General features: G+C 42.1%; 1 protein-coding gene across 1 annotated transcript in view; it reads right to left on the minus strand.

Annotated features, from left to right (window-relative positions):
* Positions 1–27,785, minus strand: part of LOC123745205 (uncharacterized) — a 296,446-nt gene that overhangs the window by 20,760 nt on the left and 247,901 nt on the right. Inside the window, exons 15-17 of the mRNA XM_069300385.1 lie at positions 2,712–3,080; positions 627–885; positions 29–472 (exon numbers count right to left, since the gene is read on the minus strand). Coding sequence (XP_069156486.1) covers positions 29–472; positions 627–885; positions 2,712–3,080 — 1,072 coding nt within the window. The remainder of the gene's footprint in view (positions 1–28; positions 473–626; positions 886–2,711; positions 3,081–27,785) is intronic.

Genomic DNA, 27,785 nt, shown 5'->3' on the forward strand with positions numbered 1-27,785 from the left:
TACCCACCTGATCGATGCAATCACTTACCCTGGGCATGGGGTGGGAATCTGCCACAGTGATAGAGTTCACCTTCCTGTAGTCCGTGCCAAAGCGGTATGTATCGTCGCTTTTCTTAACCAGCAAACACGGGGAACTCCACTCGCTGTTGCTAGGCTCGGCAAGGTCATTCTCAAGAAGGTACTCTACCTCCTTCATCATCAATTCCCGTTTCTCAGGACTGACCCTATAAGCACTCTGTTTAATGGGCCTGGCGTCCCTCACCTCTACCTCATGCATCACACTCTTGTGGCGTCGGGGCACGTCAGTAAAAAGAGATGCACTCTCTCTCAACAGGTCCGTCAGATCCGCTCTCTGTCTTCCTTCCAGGTGTTGAAGCTTGACTCCGATATTCTCCAAACTCTCCGCATTGGAGAGATGGGTGCCGTCCGCCCTGGACCATTTTCCTTCCTCTGCTGGAATCTCTTGATTCACCTGCACGCATAAGACCACTTTCTGCTGTAGTTCTCGTGGCATTGTTCCGTCCTGCACGGCGGCTCCTCCTTCTTCAGGGAAGAAAGGCTTCAGACGGTCAATATGACACACCTGTGTCTTGCGGGTCTGTCCGCTTGCTGACTTCATAGCTTACTGGACCCAATCGTCTTAGCACCTTATACGGTCCCTCAAATCGTGACTCGGTCACCCGGCTCTTCCCTGGCAGTAACACCATAACCTGGGACCCCACCTGGAACTCTCTTGGCGTAGCTTTCTTGTCGTACAACTCTGACATCTTTTGCTGCGCCTCCAAATGCTTTCCTGCTAGTTCTTTCGCCAAAGCGAGACGCTTCTTAAATTTCTGTACATATTCGTTGACCGTTCCCACGGTCACTCCTGGCGTCCATTGCTCTCTCAGCATGGATAGAGGACTCCGTACCTCATGTCCATATACCAGTTGGAACGGTGAGAAACCCAGTGACTCCTACAGCGTTCCGTATAGCAAACAATGCAGGGTACACTGCCTCATCCCACTCGGCTCCTTGTTCCGCACAGAACACTCTCAGAATGGTTTTCAGTGTGGAGTGAAAGCTTTCGATCACCCCTTGCGACTGCGGTCGGTAGGGCGACGACCGAATCTGAGTTACTCCCCAATTCGACACGGTCTGTCTAAAGCACTTGGACTGGAATACGCTCCCACAGTCCGTCTGGATTTCCTGGGCATTCCCACCCAAGAGAAAAAAGCTGCAACTGCCCGGCTACACCTTTTGACGTCAAGCATCGCATCGGGACTGCTTCCGGAACCTTGTCGCCGCACACATGATGGTCATCAGGTAGGTGTTTCCCTTTCTCGTCCGTGGCAACGGTCCTACCCCGTCGACCAACAGACGCTCAAACGCTGTCCCAAATGCAGAAACAGGGACTAACGGGGCCTTTGGTATCGCTGGTACACTCTTTCCTGCTCTCTGGCAAGGTAAGCAAGTCTTACAGTGACGCCTCACATCGGCGTCCATACCCGGCCAGTAGAAATGGTCCCTGATCTTGCATAGAGTCTTGGTCACTCCCAGGTGACCTGCAGAATCCACAGAGTGCGACAGATCCAGCACTGCCGCTCTGCACTGGGCCGGCAACACTACCTGGTGCCTTATACCTAGTGATTCCTCTCTGGCCTCCATTCTCACAGGCCTCCATTGTCTCATAAGCATCCCATCTTGCAGATAAAAATGTGTGGCACTCTCAGGACCAGCACGTCCTCCTTTGGCCTCCCGAATCAACTCTGGGAACTCCACCTGCTGTAACTCCCCCAGACGAGCGCGGTCCACCCCAAGAGAACTGGCGAGGGTCACCTGTAGCTCACCATCCGGGTTGCCTTCGCCCTCCACCTGTTCTCCGAGTTCCACGAAGAGGTGATCGACCCCAGGCTGTCAGACGTCTCTTCTTCAGCCCCATCAGATCCACTCACTCCGTGCTCGTTGCACCGCCTTGGGATCACAGCGCATACAGGGAACGCCACCTCGGCGATTCCCTTCCCGTTCCCACAGGCGTCTAATACTCCGCCTTTCTCTCTGTAGTGCTCCAAGCACTCCTCGCCCTTCACGAGGTTAGGGAGGACACATCCTCCACAGGCGTCATTCCCAAGGATGACTTGCTCCATCTTGGGCATTGAGGCGCAGACCCCTACCACTAGGGTCTGACAGCCATAATCAGAATCCAATGTTACCTGTGCAGGGGCATCCTCACTGGGCCTCCCACAGTGGTCACAACAGCCACCCCACACTGGTATTCTCATAACCCTCGGGAACAGGGTTCTACTCACCAGGGTAAAATCAGCCCCGGTGTCCCTCAATATCTTCACAGGAACGGGGTCTGCCTCCCCCATCCTTACCGTCCCCTCACACACGAACGGGTGAATTTTCTTCTCCACACTTGGTACAGACTCACCCCGCACGTTCTCGGCCACTTGGTCCTCCATCCTAACGAAAGCAACGTTCCCACGCTGCTTAGGGCGTTTGCAATCCCGCGCGAAATGTCCATATCCTCCACAGTTGTAGCAGCGGACCCTTCTTGGCGGTGACCTTCCACCACCGCTCGCCCTGGCAACGCCTCCAGAGACCGTCGCTCCGTGGGTCTTCCTCGCGCCTTCGTCGTCTCCTCGTAGCGTCCCTCGGCACAACAACAGATCCGGCACTCTCAGCTAGGGGCTTCTTGACTGGTTCCACAGAACTTTTCAGTCCCCTACCGTCCACTCGAGAGGTGGGACTTGGGAGAACTCGTTCCTGTCCTCCATCCGTCCTTCCTAAAACCACTCCCATAGCCAGAGTACACCGGCGGCCTGTGCGGTCCCTCTCTGCGTGGTCGCAAGGCTTCCTCCAACATGTCGGCTCTGTCAGCAGCAGCCCTCAGGTCTTTTATGTCCGCCTCCTTGACTCTAATCCTGATCTCAGGAGAGAGCACGGACATAAATTTTTCCATGACCATTAGCTGTTTGATGTCCTCAGCTGACTTAGCTCCTTCAGCTTTCAACCACTTCAGAAATCTTCTTTCCATGTCCCTCGCCGTCTCTGCATAAGATTTACTTGGCGAACGGGTACATTCTCGGAACCTTTTCCTGTAACACTCAGGAGTCAGCTTAAATGAGTGAAGCACTACTCTCTTCACTGCATCATAATTGGTGCATTCCTTGAGGTCAAGCATGTTTTAAGCCTCACGATTTTCACCTGTAAGCCTACCCTGGACCAGCTCCGCCCACTCTGCTCTTGGCCACTTCTTCAAGGTAGCTACCCTCTCGAAATGGTCAAAGAAGCCCTCAGCTTCATTAGGCACAAAGACCGGTAAATCGCGCTCTCGTACCCGGCGGTCCTCCTGCTGTGGGGGTGGGTGGGGCTAGCCCTAGTTCAGCCCTTCAGCTCAACCTCTCTGTTGGCTTCAATCTCTTGCCGCTTCAGCTTGGCTTCCAGCTCGCGCTCCTCCGTCTCAGCTGTGCTTCTCGTTCTTCACGCTTCAGCTGTGCTTCTCGTTCTTCACGCTTCAGCTGTGCTTCTCGTTCTCACGCTCAGCTGTGCTTCTCTCTCCTCAGTGTGCTTCTCGTTCTTCACTGCTCAGCTGTCTTCGTGCTCACGCTCTTCCCTGCGCAGCTGTGCCTCCAGCTGCAGCTTCATATCTCCACTTGACGCTCGCGGCCCTGGATCCCTACTGCTTCCACCAATGCTTAAATTCTCCCTTGCACTGGCAGGTGTCTGTGGCCATTCCTCCCTTGAAGCCTCATCTCGGGCCTTGAGCTGTGCCACAATCTCAAGCCTCCTTTCTCCCACTTTGGAGGATCTCAACTGGATTCCAAAGTGGTCAGCTATTAACTGCAGCTGCGCCTTGGTGCAATCCTCCAGCACCTGTTCATATCACTGGTGTCAATAAACCTTGCTACCCCCCCCCCCCAGGACACCAAAGCTACCTTCTCGTCCTCCATACTTGTGCTATGAGTGAATACCTGTTACCTGTGCCTAATACCTTTGGCCACTATCAAGCACCACAATCGTAATCGTAATCCTGGCAAGGTCGCCAATGTCGGGGAGTCTCTCTCTCTAGCCAGTCACCACCAAGTATTAGTAGTGATAAACGTTACTTACTGTAGCCCCCACGGGTCTGCACTCGATCCTCACGGTGCCACTGTTCACCAGGAGAGTCTCTCAGTCTATCTCCGGCTGGCATCGTAGCCTAAATACGAGTGAGAACACGATCACTTCACTTGATCATGTGCCCGCCGTGACAGAGGGTTCTACCGCTCACTATAGGTCGCCAACTGGTGTTTACCGTGTTCAGTAACACCTCAGTGGAATAGTAGTAATATAGTAGTGGCCCTAGGGAATACTAATAAATTTGGTAACAGGTAAGTATATGTTTAAGTCACTCACTCTTAGATAGTTTCAATAGCAACAAGGTAATGGAGGGTTGACACAAACACGGCCGTGGTTTTGTAGTTTACTTAAAAGATCAAAGAATCATAACTCTGCATCAACAACATGGCAAAGGAATAAATGAGCAGCCTTCTCTCCGTCTCTTCACAATTCTGGAACACTCCGGGAATGGCAACACTCCCAGTTGACGTGCGTTCCCACGCTCCACATGCAGTGTTATCGAACGTTTGGCAACTCGCGAGATGCCACGCCCACTCACACTCCTCACTTCCTCACACTGTTCACTTCCTCACTATTCTCACACTATTGTCGTGAGGCGCCTCTTATTCCCTCGTATTCACAGTATATCACAACACTGGCAAAATCACATTTAACCACTAGACATATGAATATACTATTTAATAACTCCAGTATATTTAGTTCACGTTATCAATATTTATAATAACGAGGTAACTATAGGCACACAGCCTTACACTATTAAATTGTGTGTATATATATATATATATATATATATATATATATATATATATATATATATATATATATATATATATATATATATATATATATATATATATATATATATATATATATATATATATATATATATATATAACCTCTGGCACGAAGAACTTATAATATAAATGACATGTAAATATATATGTCCTCGTCACAGTAATCTCTTCATCAAACCATAAGTGCAATAACACACCATATATATATCTCGTGAGAGCTCTATAGCATCTCCATTCACAACTGTGTCTTACTAGAAACATAGACATTGGTGAGCCCTGCTCACGACATAGAAGATACTCTGGCTAATCGCTAACTGAAGGGAATGGGAGGGAAAACTGAATTACCTACTTCCACCATAAATGATGTGGACTCGTCCTCTATTGAGGGTTGAATTGAAGCTCCTGGTCCCGGCTCACGACTTGCTGTAGGGAACACCCCCACACACACTGATGCTCTTCCCAGGACCTCAACCAACACCCAAAAAGCGCATCTTCTCTGTACTGCTTCTCTCTGCAGGCTCCGTGCTCCTCCACAACCTCTTGAAGGGTTGGAGTCGGTCTCCTGGCCGTCGCCTCCTCCTCACAACTACGCCTGCAGTCCTTACTCCCGGCTGCAGTCGTTCGTATTCCCAGCTAGTTTGTTCTTCTTCTTCCTCACGGTGAACTGGCCCAGCCGCTACGTCATCACCCGACTGGTGAAACTGTACAGGCGTCCCTGCCCAGGCTTCACTCTTGCTAAGCACCTGTCACTGGAGCACTTGTTGCTCGTTTCCTGTCAATTCCTTCTGCTGTCCGCCTCACGGAGCTCAGGAAGACCTCACAGGATGCTCGCAGATCACTGGTGATGTGTATATTTACCGGAGAGGGGCGAATACTTGCAGACTGACAGGACCCCCTTATCGCACGTCCGCCCTTGACGACGTGTCGTATCTAACTCCTGGCGCCACGGGGCGCACGGCCCGGACCAACCTCCACCCGTGACGTCACACTTGCCAGGGGCGTTTCTCATTGGCACCCTGTACCACGTCACCGCTCTTGGCCAATCTGGTGCCACTGACGTCATAACATTTTGCGCCGACTCTTACGTTTCTGCGCAATCTTGGCGTCCAAAAGGGCCTAAGCCCCTGGCCAAAACGCTCTTCTTTAGTTAATTTCTCTCCTATGCGGGAACACCTCATACTCCCACATATGTCAAATTCTTCTCTGGAAGGCAGAGAACGTTCGGGTAAAGTAGATATGACTCTTACAGCTGGCGTGGGAGAAATATAAGGGGTAGGAACACTGTCACATATATATATATATATATATATATATAATATATATATATATATATATATATATATATATATATATACACATATATATATATATATGTCGTACCTAGTAGCCAGAACGCACTTCTCGGCCTACTATGCAAGGCCCGATTTGCCTAATAAGCCAAGTTTTGATGAATTAATTGTTTTTTGACTACCTAACCTACCTAACCTAACCTAACCTAACTTTTTCGGCTACCTAACCAAACCTAACCTATAAAGATAGGTTAGGTTGGGTTGGTTAGGTTCGGTCATATATCTACGTTAATTTTAAGTACAATAAAAAAAAATTTACCTCATACATAATGAAATGGGTAGCTTTATCATTTCATAAGAAAAAAATTAGAGAAAATATATTCATTCAGGAAAACTTGGCTTATTAGGCAAATCGGGCCTTGCATAGTAGGCTGATAAGTGTGTTCTGGCTACTAGGTACGACATATATATATATATATGTATATATATATTGTGACGATAATCTCCTTCAAGAGATTGAGCCTGCTCCTCCCTCCACAATTACGTCGTTAAAACTATATAAAACTACTATGGAAGAAATGTCCAACAACGACAACAACACCAGCAAGGTTTGCCAGAGAGCAAAACGTATGCAGCCAAGAACACCTGCTCAGACTCAAACCGCCAAACTACCTGTCTTACTGCCGGCTCCTCTGATTGGTCGCCGGTCGGGCTGCAACTGCGCTCCACCCCCCCATACTACTTGATGTCTGGGGCCGCCATGACCTCAGTCCTCAGAATATTCCGTGCTTTCACAGTTAACACTTCTCCCTGCTAGACGTAAGCTTTAGCGTACGTATACTGAGAGAGGTGATAGCTTAAAGCCAATATTCCAGCACCTTTCAAATACTTGTATATTGCACTTCTTGTTATTTTGTCTTAACGTAACTTTTCATTGTGTCATTTAATTATTCTTATTATTTTGATTGATTGATTTTATTATACGAATTTGTTTGTCCATTTTATTCATGTTTTATTTATTTAACGTAATTAAAATTTCATTGTTAAAGTTTACTTGTGTTTTGTGTGTCTTCTCCTTACCTTACCACAGACGAAGTTCCAGATTTTCTATTTTTTTTTAATACTATGTGACGAGGCCATACCCCTAGCTTTGAACAGCCGAACACCAACGCGTTACCGTCACATATTATATGGGGGCCTGTCCTAGGAGCTTCACTCAGGTACTGGTGCCAAGTGGTAATTAATGGTAAGCGTATTTAACTTTGTTAACGTAGCTTTTACTATTTTTCATATTCAATTTAATTTTTTATAAGGTGCGGTGTATTGTGCATTACGAGAGTAACACATGGTGAAGGTGAGACAACTTTGGATTACGTGGTGACTGTAGGCCGCAGTCATACTCTTAATTGGTCATCTCTCCCTCCGTGTTATTACTCGTGTTTACCATCTTTGTCCCTTGGATATTTCTCATTCTGACAGATCATCATATTGGTACCCTGGTACTGTGGTCTGCCCCGGGTCAAGAGTACCCAATCTACTGCAATCTGACTGTAGGAGGACAAAGAGGGCCATAGTTCCTCTAGCTCGAACTTTAGTTGCTGAATTGGGACCTCAGCAGCAGTTCTCGTCACCAGTTGACACCTCGCACCCCTACACGTCAGTCAGAGATGATGATACATACAACGGTAGGGAATTAGCTTACTTTTTCAGAGCACAAAAGTTCGCTAATTCTGTAAGTATCATACTAAATTCAGTAGGAAAAACTTGCTTTATGTCCTATAGAGACTTGGCAAGGTATGCCTACATCCTTGGACTACCAATTTTACTTTTGAGACAATTAACTGTTTCATTTGTTTTCGAAACTCTGTTTCATTTGTTAGTAGGATTTTCTTGCCCTTATCCTCTTACATGAGTACCGGGTACAAGATTTCCTGTTCCCTTGATTTAATTTAATCATTTACCATCTTTTACTTAACTTTAATTGTTAAAGATCCCACAGGATAGGTACCAGTTGCCACGTTGTCCTGTTTCTGACATTCACTATTGAATATTCGTGTACCTTTATTTGCTAATTTCACCATGTTTCGTCTCCAAGCTTTCCGTGCAAATCCAGCAGGTGAAATAGGGACTTTAAGTCGTGCCAAGAAGACTGAATTACAAACTCTTGCACATGAGTATCAACTAAAAGTTCCCTACCAAGCCAACAAAAATGACCTACACAACCTGTTGCTGGATTACTATTTAGAGGAAGGTAAGATAGACTCTGAAACTCATGAAACTTACTATATTGCAGAAAAAACTGATTTGGCAACGATGAAACTCAAATTGGAACTGGCCAAGATTGAACGTGAGCAGCAAAGGGAAGCCCTCGAACAACAAGAACGAACAGCTGCCATACGGAGGGAAGAACAAGAATGAGAAATCACCCTCAGAGAACGCGAAGCTGCTTTGAGGAGAGACGAACAAGAACGTGAAGCTGCCTTGAGGAGAGAAGAACACGAACGTGAGGTCGCATTACTCCGTGAACGTGAACGAGTACAGCTTGAAACACTCCAGGAGCGGGAACGCGTACAGCTTGAAACCAAACAACGCGAGTTGGAGTTGCAACGCGAACATGACAAGCAACAAGCGACTCTGGCTCTAGAGTGTCGTCAACGAGAAATCGCCTTGGAAACTTCACACTTCACTCAACGCCAACAAGCTACTGCCAATCTTCCCGTCAGTTTTAATATATCACATGCAAGTAAGTTAATGCTATCCTTTGTAGAAGCAGAAGTTGATGTGTTCTTTACCACCTTTGAAACCCTTGCTAATCAACTCAGTTGGCCTGTCGACCAATGGGCCACACTTCTCAGAGTCCATCTTACAGGTAGAGCGGCAGTCACACTCAGTACTCTGGCGTCTGAGAATGACTACCACACTCTGAAACAAGCAGTGTTGGACGCCTACCTACTTTCCACAGAAAGTTATAGAAGGAAATTCCGTGACCACCACTACCTTCCTGGCAAGTACCACTACCTTCCTCGAGTTTGCTAACACGAAACGGAGGTATTTCATGAAATGGCTGGAAGCAGCACATGTCTCTACTTTTGCAGAACTCGTCAACCTGATGCTTGTTGAAGAATTCTTGAGACGTGTGCCGCCTCCTGTCCGCCTCTACTTAGCAGATAAAGAAGAAACCGACTACCTGAAGTGTGCTAAGTCGGCTGACACTTACAGCCTCATCCACCGGCTGACACCCGAACCATCCTCCAGTAAGAAGTCGTGGTACAGTTACGAGAAAGTGAGCCCCGATCAAGCTGGTTCACAACTGTACTGCAAGTATTGTAGACTCTATGGACATACCATAGACAAGTGTGGTAAGTCTCAATACAAGGGAACAACTGATCAACAAAAACCCAAACCAACTCCTCCTAAGTCCGGTAAGCCTGTGATGAATGTTGGTGTTAATGTTAATGATCTTTCTCTTTTCAGTAACCACCTGTATACTGGAACTGTCTCTGCCAACGGTTCAAATCCGGAGGGACGTTTCAAATTGAAGATCTTGAGGGACACCGCGGCTCTACAATCGATCATCTTGAAGTCGGCTGTGCCCAACATCGTCTACACCGGAGAAACTGTCTTCATCACTGACCTCACTGCTACCACTCCATACCCTCTCGCCAGAGTCCACCTGGATTGTCCCTACGTGAACGGAGAAGTCCAAGTCGCCGTCAGGGAAAAGCCTTTTCCCATGCCTGGAGTGCAACTTCTCCTAGGCAACGACTTGGCAGAAGACCTGCAACCGACCAACCTGATCGTCATGGACAAACCCCAGGTGTGTAACTCTGTGCCAAGTAACCTTATTCTAGCGTATGTTCCAGCAGAGGTTCAAGAGAGTGATGAAGTTTCTCCTCCGGTTCTCGTGACCACCCGTGCACAAGCCGCACGTCCACAGCCAGCTGACTCTACTGCTACCGCTGTCCCTCAAGACCCTCAGAAACTCCCCCCGCATCTGACCAAGTTGGAGTTCCGTAAGTTGCAGAGGGAAGATCTTACTTTACCACCATTGTTTTTCCAGGCTGAGACTCAACCCGACAGTATTCCTGGGTTCTTCCTAGAGAACGACTTGCTCTACCGCAGATATAGACCCAGTAAACTGAAGGAGGAGGACGATTGGGCCAACATCGAACAACTTGTGATTCCTACCAGCCTGCGGCCCACTATTCTACACCTGGCCCACGGAGCACTCTCCCACTACGGCTTCAACAAGACTTACCATGGAATTCGTCAAGACTACTACTGGCCAGGTATGGTAAATAACGTCAAACAGTACGTAAAACAGTGTCATACATGTCAGATGGCAGGCAAACCGAACATCTCCATTCCCAGAGCGCCACTGATTCCCATACAGGTGCCTGCGGAACCTTTCCACAGACTCATAATAGACTGTGTCGGTCCTTTACCTCGGACCAGTTCAGGTAACGCCTACATCCTAACCATCCTGTGTCCTACCACCAGATTTCCCATAGCAGTTCCAGTGAAAAACATCACGGCTGCTACGGTTATAAAACATCTATTGAAGATCTTCACTCAATACGGATTTCCCAGGGAGATTCAGAGCGACTGTGGTACCAACTTCACCAGTGATCTCTTCAAAAGGACACTGGAGGAGTTCAACATCAAACAGGTATTGTCCAGCCCCTATCATCCTGCTTCACAGGGTTCTCTTGAACGTAGTCATCAGACAATCAAAGCACTCTTGAAAAAGTTTTGTAGTGAAACCTCTAAGGATTGGGATAAGCAGATTGACCTTATAATGTGTATTTTCAGAAGTCTCCCCAATGAGTCCCTAGGAGTATCTCCTTATGAGATGCTCTACGGCCGTAAGTGCCGTACTCCCCTCAAGGCTTTCAAAGACTCTCTCCGAGATGCCACCTTCAGTGAGCATCAGAATGTGCCCCAGTTTCTTCAAAACCTTCAACACATTCTAGAGAGAGTCCACCGTTTTGCCCATGATAATCTATTGAAAGCCCAGGAGAGAATGAAGACTCATTACGACCAGACCAGCAAAGTAAGAAAATTCAAGCCGGGAGACTTCGTCCTTGCATACTTCCCTATCCCAGGTTCACCTTTACAAAACAGATTTTCAGGACCCTACTGCGTCAAAGAGTGCAGGAATAATAACAACTACGTAATAGAGACTCCAGATAGGCGGCGGAAGACCCAGCTGTGCCACGTCAACCTCCTGAAGCAATATAATGGTACTCCTCCCACTGTCCTGACTAACTGTTCTACCTTCACAGAACCCTACATCCACAGTGAGACCATCCCAGCTTCTCCTCCCGAAAGCACTGACAAGGAGTCAGCGCTTTCTAATTCCGAAATCCTTAATGATCTTCCCAAATGCTTTCAGGATAATAATCGTGCTCCTTTGCCCTATTCTAATTCCACTCTCACCTCGTCAGATAAGCCCTTCATCCTCCATGTCGACGCCAGTGGTACCGACGTTGGTGGTGTCGTGATGCAGCAACGAGGCGAGAAGAATACACCTGTCAGCGACTACTGCTACAAGGAACTACGGAACAATTGGCAAGGAGCTACTCTTCCTCATCCTGAAGCTCGAGCACTTCACTCCACACCTGCAAAGTGCTCGGTCCACCATCAACACGGACCACACCACCCTACACCTCCTGCAGCACGCCCACTTCTCATCTCAACGTCTTCTACTATGGGCTTGCTAACCGCAGAAAATCCACCTGGAGACACGCTATACCAAGATTCTGACAACATCTTAGCCCATGCTCTCTCCAGAGTTTATGAAGTAGAGGCGACTCCATCCATTACTCCACCACATAACGACGTACTTCTTCCAGAACCGCAGGCTTCGGGGGAGAGTTGTGACGATAATCTCCTTCAAGAGATTGAGCCTGCTCTTCCCTCCACAGTTACGTCGTTACAACTATATAAAACTACTATGGAAGAAATGTCCAACAACGACAACAACACCAGCAAGGTTTGCCAGAGAGCAAAACGTATGCAGCCAAGAACACCTGCTCAGACTCAAACCGCCAAACTACCTGTCTTACTGCCGGCTCCTCTGATTGGTCGCCGGTCGGGCTGCAACTGGCTCCACCCCCCCATACTACTTGATGTCTGGGGCCGCCACGACCTCAGTCCTCAGAATATTCCGTGCTTTCACAGTTAACACTTCTCCCTGCTAGACGTAAGCTTTAGCGTACGTATACTGAGAGAGGTGATAGCTTAAAGCCAATATTCCAGCACCTTTCATATACTTGTATATTGCACTTCTTGTTATTTTGTCATAACGTAACTTTTCATTGTGTCATTTAATTATTCTTATTATTTTGATTGATTGATTTTATTATACGAATTTGTTTGTCCATTTTATTCATGTTTTATTTATTTAACGTAATTAAAATTTCATTGTTAAAGTTTACTTGTGCTTTGTGTGTCTTCTCCTTACCTTACCACAGACGAAGTTCCAGATTTTCTATTTTTTTTAATACTATGTGACGAGGCCATACCCCTAGCTTTGAACAGCCGAACACCAACGCGTTACCGTCACAATATATATATATATATGCGAACAAGCCTGAATGGTCCCCAGGACAATATGCAACTGAAAACTCACACCCCAGAAGTGACTCGAACCCATACTCCCAGAAGCAACGCAACTGGTATGTACAAGACGCCTTAATCCACTTGACCATCACGACCGGACAATAATGAGGTGATAGCCTAAGCTATTTGAACCACCCCACCGCCGGCACTCGGATAGTAATCTTGGGCATAGCATTTTACCAAATCACCTCATTCTTTGGGGCACACGTGAGGAACACAAATGCGAACAAGCCTGAATGGTCCCCAGGACAATATGCAACTGAAAACTCACACCCCAGAAGTGACTCGAACCCATACTCCCAGAAGCAACGCAACTGGTATGTACAAGACGCCTTAATCCACTTGACCATCACGACCGGACAATAATGAGGTGATAGCCTAAGCTATTTGAACCACCCCACCGCCGGCACTCGGATAGTAATCTTGGGCATAGCATTTTACCAAATCACCTCATTCTTTGGGGCACACGTGAGGAACACAAATGCGAACAAGCCTGAATGGTCCCCAGGACAATATGCAACTGAAAACTCACACCCCAGAAGTGACTCGAACCCATACTCCCAGAAGCAACGCAACTGGTATGTACAAGACGCCTTAATCCACTTGACCATCACGACCGGACAATAATGAGGTGATAGCCTAAGCTATTTGAACCACCCCACCGCCGGCACTCGGATAGTAATCTTGGGCATAGCATTTTACCAAATCACCTCATTCTTTGGGGCACACGTGAGGAACACAAATGCGAACAAGCCTGAATGGTCCCCAGGACAATATGCAACTGAAAACTCACACCCCAGAAGTGACTCGAACCCATACTCCCAGAAGCAACGCAACTGGTATGTACAAGACGCCTTAATCCACTTGACCATCACGACCGGACAATAATGAGGTGATAGCCTAAGCTATTTGAACCACCCCACCGCCGGCACTCGGATAGTAATCTTGGGCATAGCATTTTACCAAATCACCTCATTCTTTGGGGCACACGTGAGGAACACAAATGCGAACAAGCCTGAATGGTCCCCAGGACAATATGCAACTGAAAACTCACACCCCAGAAGTGACTCGAACCCATACTCCCAGAAGCAACGCAACTGGTATGTACAAGACGCCTTAATCCACTTGACCATCACGACCGGACAATAATGAGGTGATAGCCTAAGCTATTTGAACCACCCCACCGCCGGCACTCGGATAGTAATCTTGGGCATAGCATTTTACCAAATCACCTCATTCTTTGGGGCACACGTGAGGAACACAAATGCGAACAAGCCTGTTTTTGTGTTCCTCACGTGTGCCCCAAAGAATGAGGTGATTTGGTAAAATGCTATGCCCAAGATTACTATCCGAGTGCCGGCGGTGGGGTGGTTCAAATAGCTTAGGCTATCACCTCATTATTGTCCGGTCGTGATGGTCAAGTGGATTAAGGCGTCTTGTACATACCAGTTGCGTTGCTTCTGGGAGTATGGGTTCGAGTCACTTCTGGGGTGTGAGTTTTCAGTTGCATATTGTCCTGGGGACCATTCAGGCTTGTTCGCATTTGTGTTCCTCACGTGTGCCCCAAAGAATGAGGTGATTTGGTAAAATGCTATGCCCAAGATTACTATCCGAGTGCCGGCGGTGGGGTGGTTCAAATAGCTTAGGCTATCACCTCATTATTGTCCGGTCGTGATGGTCAAGTGGATTAAGGCGTCTTGTACATACCAGTTGCGTTGCTTCTGGGAGTATGGGTTCGAGTCACTTCTGGGGTGTGAGTTTTCAGTTGCATATTGTCCTGGGGACCATTCAGGCTTGTTCGCATTTGTGTTCCTCACGTGTGCCCCAAAGAATGAGGTGATTTGGTAAAATGCTATGCCCAAGATTACTATCCGAGTGCCGGCGGTGGGGTGGTTCAAATAGCTTAGGCTATCACCTCATTATTGTCCGGTCGTGATGGTCAAGTGGATTAAGGCGTCTTGTACATACCAGTTGCGTTGCTTCTGGGAGTATGGGTTCGAGTCACTTCTGGGGTGTGAGTTTTCAGTTGCATATTGTCCTGGGGACCATTCAGGCTTGTTCGCATTTGTGTTCCTCACGTGTGCCCCAAAGAATGAGGTGATTTGGTAAAATGCTATGCCCAAGATTACTATCCGAGTGCCGGCGGTGGGGTGGTTCAAATAGCTTAGGCTATCACCTCATTATTGTCCGGTCGTGATGGTCAAGTGGATTAAGGCGTCTTGTACATACCAGTTGCGTTGCTTCTGGGAGTATGGGTTCGAGTCACTTCTGGGGTGTGAGTTTTCAGTTATATATATATATATATATATATATATATATATATATATATATATATATATATATATATATATATATATATATATGTCGTACCTAGTAGCCAGAACGCACTTCTCAGCCTATAATGCAAGGCCCGATTTGCCTAATAAGCCAAGTTTTCATGAATTAATTGTTTTTCGACTACCTAACCTACCTAACCTAACCTAACCTAACTTTTTCGGCTACCTAACCTAACCTAACCTATAAAGATAGGTTAGGTTAGGTTAGGTAGGGTTGGTTAGGTTCGGTCATATATCTACGTTAATTTTAACTCCAATAAAAAAAAAATTGACTCATACATAATGAAATGGGTAGCTTTATCATTTCATAAGAAAAAAATTTGAGAAAATATATTAATTCATGAAAACTTGGCTTATTAGGCAAATCGGGCCTTGCATTGTAGGCTGAAAAGTGAGTTCTGGCTACTAGGTACGACATATATATATATATATATATATATATATATATATATATATGTCGTACCTAGTAGCCAGAACGCACTTGTCAGCCTACTATGCATGGCCCGATTTGCCTAATAAGCCAAGTTTTCCTGAATTAATATATTTTCTCTAATTTTTTTCTAATGAAATGATAAAGCTACCCATTTCATTATGTATGAGGTCGATTTTTTTTATTGGAACTAAAATTAACGTAGATATATGACCGAACCTAACCAACCCTACCTAACCTAACCTAACCTATCTTTATAGGTTAGGTTAGGTTAGGTAGCCGAAAAAGTTAGGTTAGGTTAGGTTAGGTAGGTTAGGTAGTCGAAAAACAATTAATTCATGAAAACTTGGCTTATTAGGCAAATCGGGCCTTGCATAGTAGGCTGAGAAGTGCGTTCTGGCTATTAGGTACGACATATATATATATATATATATATATATATATATATATATATATACATATATATATATGTCGTACCTAGTAGCCAGAACGCACTTGTCAGCCTACTATGCAAGGCCCGATTTGCCTAATAAGCCAAGTTTTCATGAATTAATATATTTTCTCAATTTTTTTTTCTTGTGAAATGATAAAGCTACCCATTTCATTATGTATGAGTTCAATTTGTTTTTATGTGAGGTAAAATTAACATAGATCTATGACCAAACCTAACCAACCCTACCTAACCTAACCTAACCTATCTCTATAGGTTAGGTTAGGTTAGGTGGCCGAAAAAGTTAGGTTAGGTTAGGTTAGGTTAGGTAGTCGAAAAACAATTAATTCATAAAAACTTGACTTATTAGGCAAATCGGGCCTTGCATAGTAGGCTGAGAAGTGCGTTCTGGCTACTAGGTACGACATATATATACATATATATATATATATATATATATATATATATATATATATATATATATATATACATATATATATATATATATATACATATATATATATGTCAGCGACTAGGTACGACTGGCTACTAGGTACGACATATATATATATACATATATATATATATATATATATATATATATATATATATATATATATATATATATATGTGTGTATATCACGAAAATAAACACGTGATTAAGAATGTGACAATGTCAGACCACGGAGGAAAAATGAAACAGGAAATTTCCTTAAGTACTTTCGTATATTAAATACATCTTCAGAAGATTAAATACATCTTCACCTTCTGAAGATGTATTTAATATACGAAAGTACTTAAGGATATATATATATATATATATACATATATATATTTATGTCGTACCTAGTAGCCAGAACGCACTTCTCAGCCTACTATGCAAGGCCCGATTTGCCTAATAAGCCAAGTTTTCATGAATTAATTGTTTTTCGACTACCTAACCTACCTAACCTAACCTAACCTAACTTTTTCTTCTACCTAACCTAACCTAACTTATAAAGATAGGTTAGGTTAGGTAGGGTTGGTTAGGTTCGGTCATATATCTACGTAAATTTTAACTCCAATAAAAAAAAATTGACCTCATACATAATGAAATGGGTAGCTTTATCATTTCATAAGAAAAAAAATAGAGAAAATATATTAATTCAGGAAAACTTGGCTTACTAGGCAAATCGGGTCCTGCATAGTAGGCTGAGAAGTGCGTTCTGGCTACTAGGTACGACATATATATACATATATATATATATATATATACATATATATATATATATATGTCAGCGACTAGGTACGACTGGCTACTAGGTACGACATATATATATATATATATACATTATATATATATATATATATATATATATATATATATATATATATATATATATATATATATATATATAAATATGTTTCATTGAATATGACCGCATATTCTGTATTTATTATTTTCTGGTTTAGGGCTTCTATCCCTCTAACTATTTTCTTAGCATCAGGGCTTAATTGAAATAGGAGTTCTCCAAAACTCATTTTCGTACTTTTAAGGTGAAGAAAAGAAGTGATTTACTAAAGAGTGTATTACACTTATTTGTATAATTTGCACGACGTTTCGAACCTCCATGGTTCATTCTCAAGTGAACAGATCTTACAATACTAGTTGATTTTATACCCGCATTAGGTCAGGTGATAATACAATGAAGGTGAAAGGCGTTTTCACCTTCATTGTATTATCACCTGACCTAATGCGGGTATAAAATCAACTAGTATTGTAAGATCTGTTCACTTGAGAATGAACCATGGAGGTTCGAATCGTCGTGCAAATTATACAAATAAGTGTAATACACTCTTTAGTAAATCACTTCTTTTCTTCACCTTAAAAGTACGAAAATGAGTTTTGGAGAACTCCTATTTCAATTAAGCCCTGATGCTAAGAAAATAGTTAGAGGGATAGAAGCCCTAAACCAGAAAATAATAAATACAGAATATGCGGTCATATTCAATGAAACATGTTTGAAAGAAAACCTGCTGCCAGTATACACCAATATATATATATATATATATATATATATATATATATATATATATATATATATATATATATATATAATATTATATATATAATATATATATATTATGGTAGCAGTCTTTCCTGTAGACATATATTATTAAATATGACCGAAAAAGTAAGATTAATAATTCTAACACGAATTTTCTCAATCTTTCGTACATTTCTTTTCACTGTTGGAGGTAATTCAAAAATCAATTTTCCAAAATTCATTTTTATTTCTAGTCTGATGCGACACTTGAGCGCATTTCGTAAAACTTATTACATTTTCAAAGACTTTACACATACACAACTGAATAGAACTTACATATCTCCGATTTGTTTATATCTACATTTGAGTGAGGTGGATGGGGTGAGGTGGTATTTAATAGGGTATTAATTTCATCAACACAAGACAGAACACGAAACAATGGGTATTGAAATGGAAGTGATTGTAGAAAGCCTATTGGTCCATATTTTTTGATGCTTCTATATTGGAGCGGAGTCTTGAGGTGGGTAGAATATAATTGTGCATTAATTGGCTGTTGATTGCTGGTGTTGACTTCTTAATGTGCAGTGCCTTGCAAACGTCAAGCCGTCTGCTATCGCTGTATCTATCGATGATTTCTGTGATGTTTACTAGGATTTCTCTGGCGATGGTTTGGTTGTGGGAAGAGATTATATGTTCCTTAATGGAGCCCTGTTGCTTATGCATCGTTAAACGCCTAGAAAGAGATGTTGTTGTCTTGCCTATATACTGGGTTTTTTGAAGCTTACAGTCCCCAAGTGGGCAGTTGAAGGCATAGACGACGTTGGTCTCTTCTAAAGCGTTCTGCTTTGTGTCTGGAGAGTTTCTCATGAGTAGGCTGGCCGTTTTTCTGGTTTTATAGTAAATCGTCAGTTGTATCCTCTGATTTTTGTCTGTAGGGATAACGTTTCTATTAACAATATCTTTCAGGACCCTTTCCTTCGTTTTATGAGCTGTGGAAAAGAAGTTCCTGTAAAATAGTCTAATAGGGGGTATAGGTGTTGTGTTAGTTATCTCTTCAGAGGTTGCATGGCGTTTCACTTTCCTTCTTATGATGTCTTCAACGAAACCATTGGAGAAGCCGTTGTTGACTTGGACCTGCCTAACCCTACAGAGTTCTTCGTCGACTTGCTTCCATTCTGAGCTGTGGCTGAGAGCACGGTCGACATATTCGTTAACAACACTCCTCTTGTACCTGTCTGGGCAGTCGCTGTTGGCATTTAGGCACATTCCTATGCTCGTTTCCTTAGTGTAGACTGCAGTGTGGAAACCTCCGCTCTTTTCCATGACTGTTACATCTAGAAAGGGCAGCTTCCCATCCTTTTCCATCTCGTAAGTGAAACGCAGCACGGAACTCTGCTCAAATGCCTCCTTCAGCTCCTGCAGATGTCTGACATCAGGTACCTGTGTAAAAATGTCGTCATCATACCTGCAGTATATAACCGGTTTCAAGTTCATGTCGACTAAGAATTTTTGCTCGATGGTACCCATATAGAAGTTTGCAAACAGGACACCTAGGGGAGAACCCATGGCGACCCCATCTACTTGCTTATACATGTGCCCATCCGGGCTCAAGAAGGGTGCCTCTTTAGTACAAGCTTGGAGTAGTTTCCTCAAAATATTTTCTGGTATGTCAATAGGAGTACAGGCTGGATCACGATACACTATGTCGGCTATCATCCCGATTGTCTCGTCCACAGGTACGTTGGTAAACAGCGATTCTACGTCCAACGAGGCTCTTATCCCTGTGGCCCGTGTGCCCCGCAGTAAGTCAACAAATTCCTTTGGAGACTTCAGGCTGAAGGCGCAAGGAACATAAGGAGTCAGCAGGCCGTTGAGTCGCTTCGCCAGTCTGTACGTGGGTGTGGGTATCTGGCTAATGATTGGCCGAATAGGGTTTCCAGGCTTGTGTGTCTTGACATTTCCATACGCATATCCAGGTTTATATTCCCCAATGATCTTTGGCAGGTGGAGTCCGGATTTCTTGGCGTTCACAGTTTCGATCAGTTTGTTGACCTTTGCTTTCAATTCGGCTGTAGTGTCCTTCGTTACCCTTTGGAACTTAGTTTGGTCAGATATATATATATATTTTTTAAGATGAATAGGAAAACCAGGGATATACTGAACATCTTGTATCAGAATCTTTACTTTAAAAAACATAACGTTTCGAATACTTCTCGTATTCATCATCAGATCTAAAAGAAAAAACAGAAATTACAATCAAATAGCTGGTAAACAAAGAACTCATACTGAATATAATTGCCTATCAAAGAAAGGAAAATGCTTAAACAAAACACTTAAGCGCACTTAAAGTGATCAATACAAATAAAACTTATTAACTGTCACATATATTAAAACTAATTTAAAATCCATTAACTACAATATGAAATTTATAACTACTTAAACAAACCATTCCATTAACTTACGTGAAGTGATCAGAAGTGAAACTTGATACCTAACACATAGATACTAAACACTATAACAAATATTTATATAATGACTACAAATCTACAAAAAATGTATGTAAAATACAAGCAGAATAAACGACAATTATAAAGTACAAACCAAAATCATATAAAAAACTCAAATATTAAATAAAATTAAATACCAAAAAATGTATTATATATCCTAAATAAAAGATTATATTAATGTACAATGTTAAGACTTGAAATAAGTAAGAAAGGGCAAAGACATGGTAAACTAAACAAAATTAAACTACCAAAATAAACTAAAAATCAAATTACAGGGCCTACTGTGCACTATACAGTGTACAATTGAACAGCTGAAAGGTTGCTATTTAACAGAGGCCGCAGCTCCTTTATATATAAGGATTCCATTACTCTCAAATCTGACTGGCCATTCATACAAGTGTCCAGAATTTTAAAATCAGATTCCAGCAGAGAATGATCAAACTCATAACAATGGTTTCTAATCTCCGAAAATGCTGGTTTAGACAATGGTAATCCAGTCCTAAAAGATAATCCCCGGTGCTCAAGTATCCTAATCTTAAAGTTCCGAATGGAACTCCCGACATATCCAGCATTACAGCTGGAACAATTATACATATATACGACATTTGAGCACAAGGGGGTAGGCACTTATCTTTAAATTTAAAATAAGAGCCTATGGTATTTGTGTTGACAAAAATAAATCTAAAGTCTACTTGAGGATAACACTGCTGCAACAGTCTCCTCAAACGACTCCTTACAGAAAAGCTAATACTGCCATAAAATGGTAATTTAATATATTTAAGATCCCTTTCCACTATAGTAATCCTACACGATGGGTGAAACTTCTTATTTAAGAAATTCCTTATAAAAGTATAAACCATATGCACAGGATAACCATTATTTGAAAAAAATTTCACAAGAAAATTAATTTCCTGATCAAAGTTATTCCAATTAGAACATAAAACAAAGGCCCTATTCAGTAGAGTGTTAATAGCATTTTTCTTAAAAATATCAGGAACAAAGGAATTAAAATTTAAACCTAAACCAGTAAAGGTTGGTTTCCTAAAAACATTAGTGTTGAACCCATTGAGGTTATTCACTTTTACATCAAGAAACGACAATGAATTATCAACTTCACACTCTGCAGTAAACCGTATATTACTATGTTGTGCATTAATATACTCTCTAAATTTTGACCTTTGCTTTGCTAAGTGCCTACCCCCTTGTGCTCAAATGTCGTATATATGTATAATTGTTCCAGCTGTAATGCTGGATATGTCGGGAGTTCCATTCGGAACTTTAAGATTAGGATACTTGAGCACCGGGGATTATCTTTTAGGACTGGATTACCATTGTCTAAACCAGCATTTTCAGAGATTAGAAACCATTGTTATGAGTTTGATCATTCTCTGCTGGAATCTGATTTTAAAATTCTGGACACTTGTATGAATGGCCAGTCAGATTTGAGAGTAATGGAATCCTTATATATAAAGGAGCTGCGGCCTCTGTTAAATAGCAACCTTTCAGCTGTTCAATTGTACACTGTATAGTGCACAGTAGGCCCTGTAATTTGATTTTTAGTTTATTTTGGTAGTTTAATTTTGTTTAGTTTACCATGTCTTTGCCCTTTCTTACTTATTTCAAGTCTTAACATTGTACATTAATATAATCTTTTATTTAGGATATATAATACATTTTTTGGTATTTAATTTTATTTAATATTTGAGTTTTTTATATGATTTTGGTTTGTACTTTATAATTGTCGTTTATTCTGCTTGTATTTTACATACATTTTTTGTAGATTTGTAGTCATTATATAAATATTTGTTATAGTGTTTAGTATCTATGTGTTAGGTATCAAGTTTCACTTCTGATCACTGCACCTAAGTTAATGGAATGGTTTGTTTAAGTAGTTATAAATTTCATCTTGTAGTTAATGGATTTTAAATTAGTTTTAATATATGTGACAGTTAATAAGTTTTATTTGTATTGATCACTTTAAGTGCTCTTAAGTGTTTTGTTTTTTAAGCATTTTCCTTTCTTTGATAGGCAATTATATTCAGTATGAGTTCTTTGTTTACCAGCTATTTGATTGTGATTTCTGTTTTTTCTTTTAGATCTGATGATGAATACGAGAAGTATTCGAAACGTTATGTTTTTTAAAGTAAAGATTCTGATACAAGATGTTCAGTATATCCCTGGTTTTCCTATTCATCTTAAAATTAAGATTCCCGAAGGGAACATCGATCATAAATAATATATATATATATATATATATATATATATATATATATATATATATATATATATATATATATATATATGTATATATATATATATATATATATATAACTGAAAACTCACACCCCAGAAGTGACTCGAACCCATACTCCCAGAAGCAACGCAACTGGTATGTACAAGACGCCTTAATCCACTTGACCATCACGACCGGACATAATGAGGTGATAGCCGAGGCTATTTGAACCACCCCACCGCCGGCACTCGGATAGTTATCTTGGGCATAGCATTTTACCAAATCACCTCATTCTTTGGGGCAACACGTGAGGAACACAAATGCGATTGATTCTGGGGTGTGAGTTTTCAGTTGTCCGCATTTGTGTTCCTCACGTGTTGCCCCAAAGAATGAGGTGATTTGGTAAAATGCTATGCCCAAGATAACTATCCGAGTGCCGGCGGCGGGGTGGTTCAAATAGCCTCGGCTATCACCTCATTATGTCCGGTCGTGATGGTCAAGTGGATTAAGGCGTCTTGTACATACCAGTTGCGTTGCTTCTGGGAGTATGGGTTCGAGTCACTTCTGGGGTGTGAGTTTTCAGTTGCATATGTCCTGGGGACCATTCAGGCTTGTTCGCATATATATATATATATATATTTATATATATATATATATATATAATATATATATATATATATATATATATATATATATATATATATATATATATATTGGTGTATACTGGCAGCAGGTTTTCTTTCAAACATGTTTCATTGAATATGACCGCATATTCTGTATTTATTATTTTCTGGTTTAGGGCTTCTATCCCTCTATTTTCTTAGCATCAGGGCTTAATTGAAATAGGAGTTCTACAAAACTCATTTTCGTACTTTTAAGGTGAAGAAAAGAAGTGATTTACTATAGAGTGTATTACACTTATTTGTATAATTTGCACGACGTTTCGAACCTCCATGGTTCATTCTCAAGTGAACAGATCTTACAATACTAGTTGATTTTATACCCGCATTAGGTCAGGTGATAATACAATGAAGGTGAAAACATGGGGGGATACATAAGGGATAAACATAGGGGCTGCAGAAGGCTTATTGGCCCATACGAGGCATCTCCTATCTAAACACAAAGATTAATCCAGTGTAATTGGCCTGTTATGTTGGACATTGTCTTCTGTGTTGGCATCGATATGTTCTTGTCTTGTCCTTACTCTCATGGTGGGTAGAGTAAATAGTTCCGTGATTTGGGTGTTCATGGTAGGTCGCTCTATTCTTATGTGAATTGCCTCAAGAATTTGTAATCTTCTTGAATCTTGGGTTTTGTCTATTATGCAAGTATTCTTGTTCAACATTTCTCTTGTTAGAGTAATGTCATGGGCTTGTCTCATGTGATTCCTAGGGGCACGAGATTGAAGATGGCATGTCAAACGCCTCGTCAGCTTGGTCGGCGTCATACCTATGTACTTACATTGAAGGTTACATCCTTCGTGGGGGCAAGTGTACATGTATACAACGCTTGACTGCTGTAGAGGGTTCTCCGTCGGCTTCGGGCTGTTTTTGATAAGGAGTTCGGAAGTCTTCTTGGTTTTGTAGAATATTATCAGGTTTATGTTTTGGTTAGGGGTAGTGCTTTTTACTCCTTTACGGATTATTTCTTTCATTATTCTTTCCTCTTTTATATGTTCACTGTGCATGGTTGATTTGTAATATAATTTTATTGGGGGTGTTGTGGTTTCTGTTCTAGGTTCTGAATTATACCAACGGTCCAAGTGTCTTCTTATAGCAGCGTTTATTTCCGCGTTGCTATATCCGTTGTTCACCAATACCTGAGTTACTCTTTCAAACTCTCTACTCACGTTGCTCCATTCAGAGCAGTGGGTAAGCGCTCGACGAATATAAGCATTGAGAACACTGGCTTTGTATCTTTGGGGGCACTCACTTCTACCGTTCAGGCATAATCCTATGTTGGTGGGCTTGGTATATACGTTGGTGCTTAAAGAGGTTCCTGTTTTTGTTATTAGTACATCCAAGAATGGCAGACTGTTATTATCACTATTTTCATGTGTAAATCGGAGTACTGACTCTCTCTCTAGGTGTCTTTTTAGGTCAATTAGTTCATCTGAGTCTTTTACTATTATGAATATGTCATCTACATAACGGCAGTATACAGTTGGTTTTTGTCTGCTACTGAAGACCCTATCTTCGATGGTTCCCATATAAAAATTAGCAAATAAAACTCCTAAGGGGGAGCCCATTGCTACTCCGTCTATTTGTAAATACATGTCTCCTTGTGGACTGATGAAAGGGGCTTCCTTTGTACATGCTTCGAGAAGACTTTTCAAGTGTGGCTCAGGTATGTCTAATTTGGGGGTGCTCTCGTCTCTGTATACTCTGTCCAGTATCATTCCTATGGTTGTGTCGACTGGGACGTTGGTAAAAAGGGATTCAACGTCCAGGGAAGCGATGATTCCATCGGGCTGGGTAGATTTGATCAATTCTAGGAAATCTGCTGATGATTGTAGACTAAACTTACTTGGAGTGTATGGAGTTAGGAGTTCATTGAGTTTCTTTGTCAGGTGATAAGTTGGGGTTGGTATTTGGCTGATTATAGGGCGTAGTGGGTTACCTGGTTTATGCGTCTTAACATTGCCGTAGGCATATCCTAAGCCATAGTCGCCTTGAAGTTTATTGAAATGCACACTACCTTTCTTTGCGTTGATTGCTGTAATTGTTTTGTTTACTTTCCGCTTAAGGTCTTCTACGGGGTTCCTCGTGATTCGTTGAAATTTGGAGTCGTCACTTAGGATGTCGCTAATTTTGTTCATGTATTCATGGGTAGGAATCAATACATATGCTGCTGTTTTGTCGGCTTTTCTTATTGTTACGTCTTTCAGATTTTTTAGTTGTTTCGCTGCTTAATATTCTACAAAGAAATAATCCGTAAAGGAGTAAAAAGCACTACCCCTAACCAAAACATAAACCTGATAATATTCTACAAAACCAAGAAGACTTCCGAACTCCTTATCAAAAACAGCCCGAAGCCGACGGAGAACCCTCTACAGCAGTCAAGCGTTGTATATATGTACACTTGCCCCCACGAAGGATGTAACCTTCAATGTAAGTACATAGGTATGACGTCGACCAAGCTGACGAGGCGTTTGACATGCCATCTTCAATCTGGTGCCCCTAGGAATCACATGAGACAAGCCCATGACATTACTCTAACAAGAGAAATGTTGAACAAGAATACTTGCATAATAGACAAAACCCAAGATTCAAGAAGATTACAAATTCTTGAGGCAATTCACATAAGAATAGAGCGACCTACCATGAACACCCAAATCACGGAACTATTTACTCTACCCACCATGAGAGTAAGGACAAGACAAGAACATATCGATGCCAACACAGAAGACAATGTCCAACATAACAGGCCAATTACACTGGATTAATCTTTGTGTTTAGATAGGAGATGCCTCGTATGGGCCAATAAGCCTTCTGCAGCCCCTATGTTTATCCCTTATGTATCCCCCCATGTTTTCACCTTCATTGTATTATCACCTGACCTAATGCGGGTATAAAATCAACTAGTATTGTAAGATCTGTTCACTTGAGAATGAACCATGGAGGTTCGAAACGTCGTGCAAATTATACAAATAAGTGTAATACACTCTATAGTAAATCACTTCTTTTCTTCACCTTAAAAGTACGAAAATGAGTTTTGGAGAACTCCTATTTCAATTAAGCCCTGATGCTAAGAAAATAGTTAGAGGGATAGAAGCCCTAAACCAGAAAATAATAAATACAGAATATGCGGTCATATTCAATGAAACATGTTTGAAAGAAAACCTGCTGCCAGTATACACCAATATAAACCCACATGACCCAGCAGTCCGCAATACAGAGTTTACCTATAGGTATAGGCAAGAGCTCATTCGGCATCAACTAAACAAGAAGAAGGAAGCCCTCCAAACCTTTATAGAGCAGGCGGAGCATCTGTTAAACAAATGGACCCAGTACGACATCCCTATCCAACTCAAGCAAACCATCAACAGTGAACTATTTAACCTGAAACAACAACATAAAACTCTTGTAGAAACAAAGACACTCCGTAAGTTAACATCCCTAAACGGTGGACAGCTAAAAATCCCTCGTCCTAAAGATGGCTACTTTAACCTGACTTCTTATGATCTTACCCAGGACCAACGAGACCTCTTAAATCTTGGTCTAAATTGTCAATTCTTATCTAAACCAAAGATGCATCAAAAACGCCTGGAAATCGAAATGCTTCTGGACGATATCCATAAGCTAGAAGACAACAAAAAAGTCATCACCACTGACACACTTCAAGCTGAACTACTTGCAGAAGCAGGGAAAAAACGAGGAACATATTCATCTACAATCTTAACCCCACGACTCAAAGAAGCAGCGAAACAACTAAAAAATCTGAAAGACGTAACAATAAGAAAAGCCGACAAAACAGCAGCATATGTATTGATTCCTACCCATGAATACATGAACAAAATTAGCGACATCCTAAGTGACGACTCCAAATTTCAACGAATCACGAGGAACCCCGTAGAAGACCTTAAGCGGAAAGTAAACAAAACAATTACAGCAATCAACGCAAAGAAAGGTAGTGTGCATTTCAATAAACTTCAAGGCGACTATGGCTTAGGATATGCCTACGGCAATGTTAAGACGCATAAACCAGGTAACCCACTACGCCCTATAATCAGCCAAATACCAACCCCAACTTATCACCTGGCAAAGAAACTCAATGAACTCCTAACTCCATACACTCCAAGTAAGTTTAGTCTACAATCATCAGCAGATTTCCTAGAATTGATCAAATCTACCCAGCCCGATGGAATCATCGCTTCCCTGGACGTTGAATCCCTTTTTACCAACGTCCCAGTCGACACAACCATAGGAATGATACTGGACAGAGTATACAGAGACGAGAGCACCCCCAAATTAGACATACCTGAGCCACACTTGAAAAGTCTTCTCGAAGC

Source organism: Procambarus clarkii, chromosome 44 (genome assembly GCF_040958095.1).
Source record: "Procambarus clarkii isolate CNS0578487 chromosome 44, FALCON_Pclarkii_2.0, whole genome shotgun sequence".
Classification (NCBI taxonomy): Eukaryota; Metazoa; Arthropoda; class Malacostraca; order Decapoda; family Cambaridae; genus Procambarus; species Procambarus clarkii.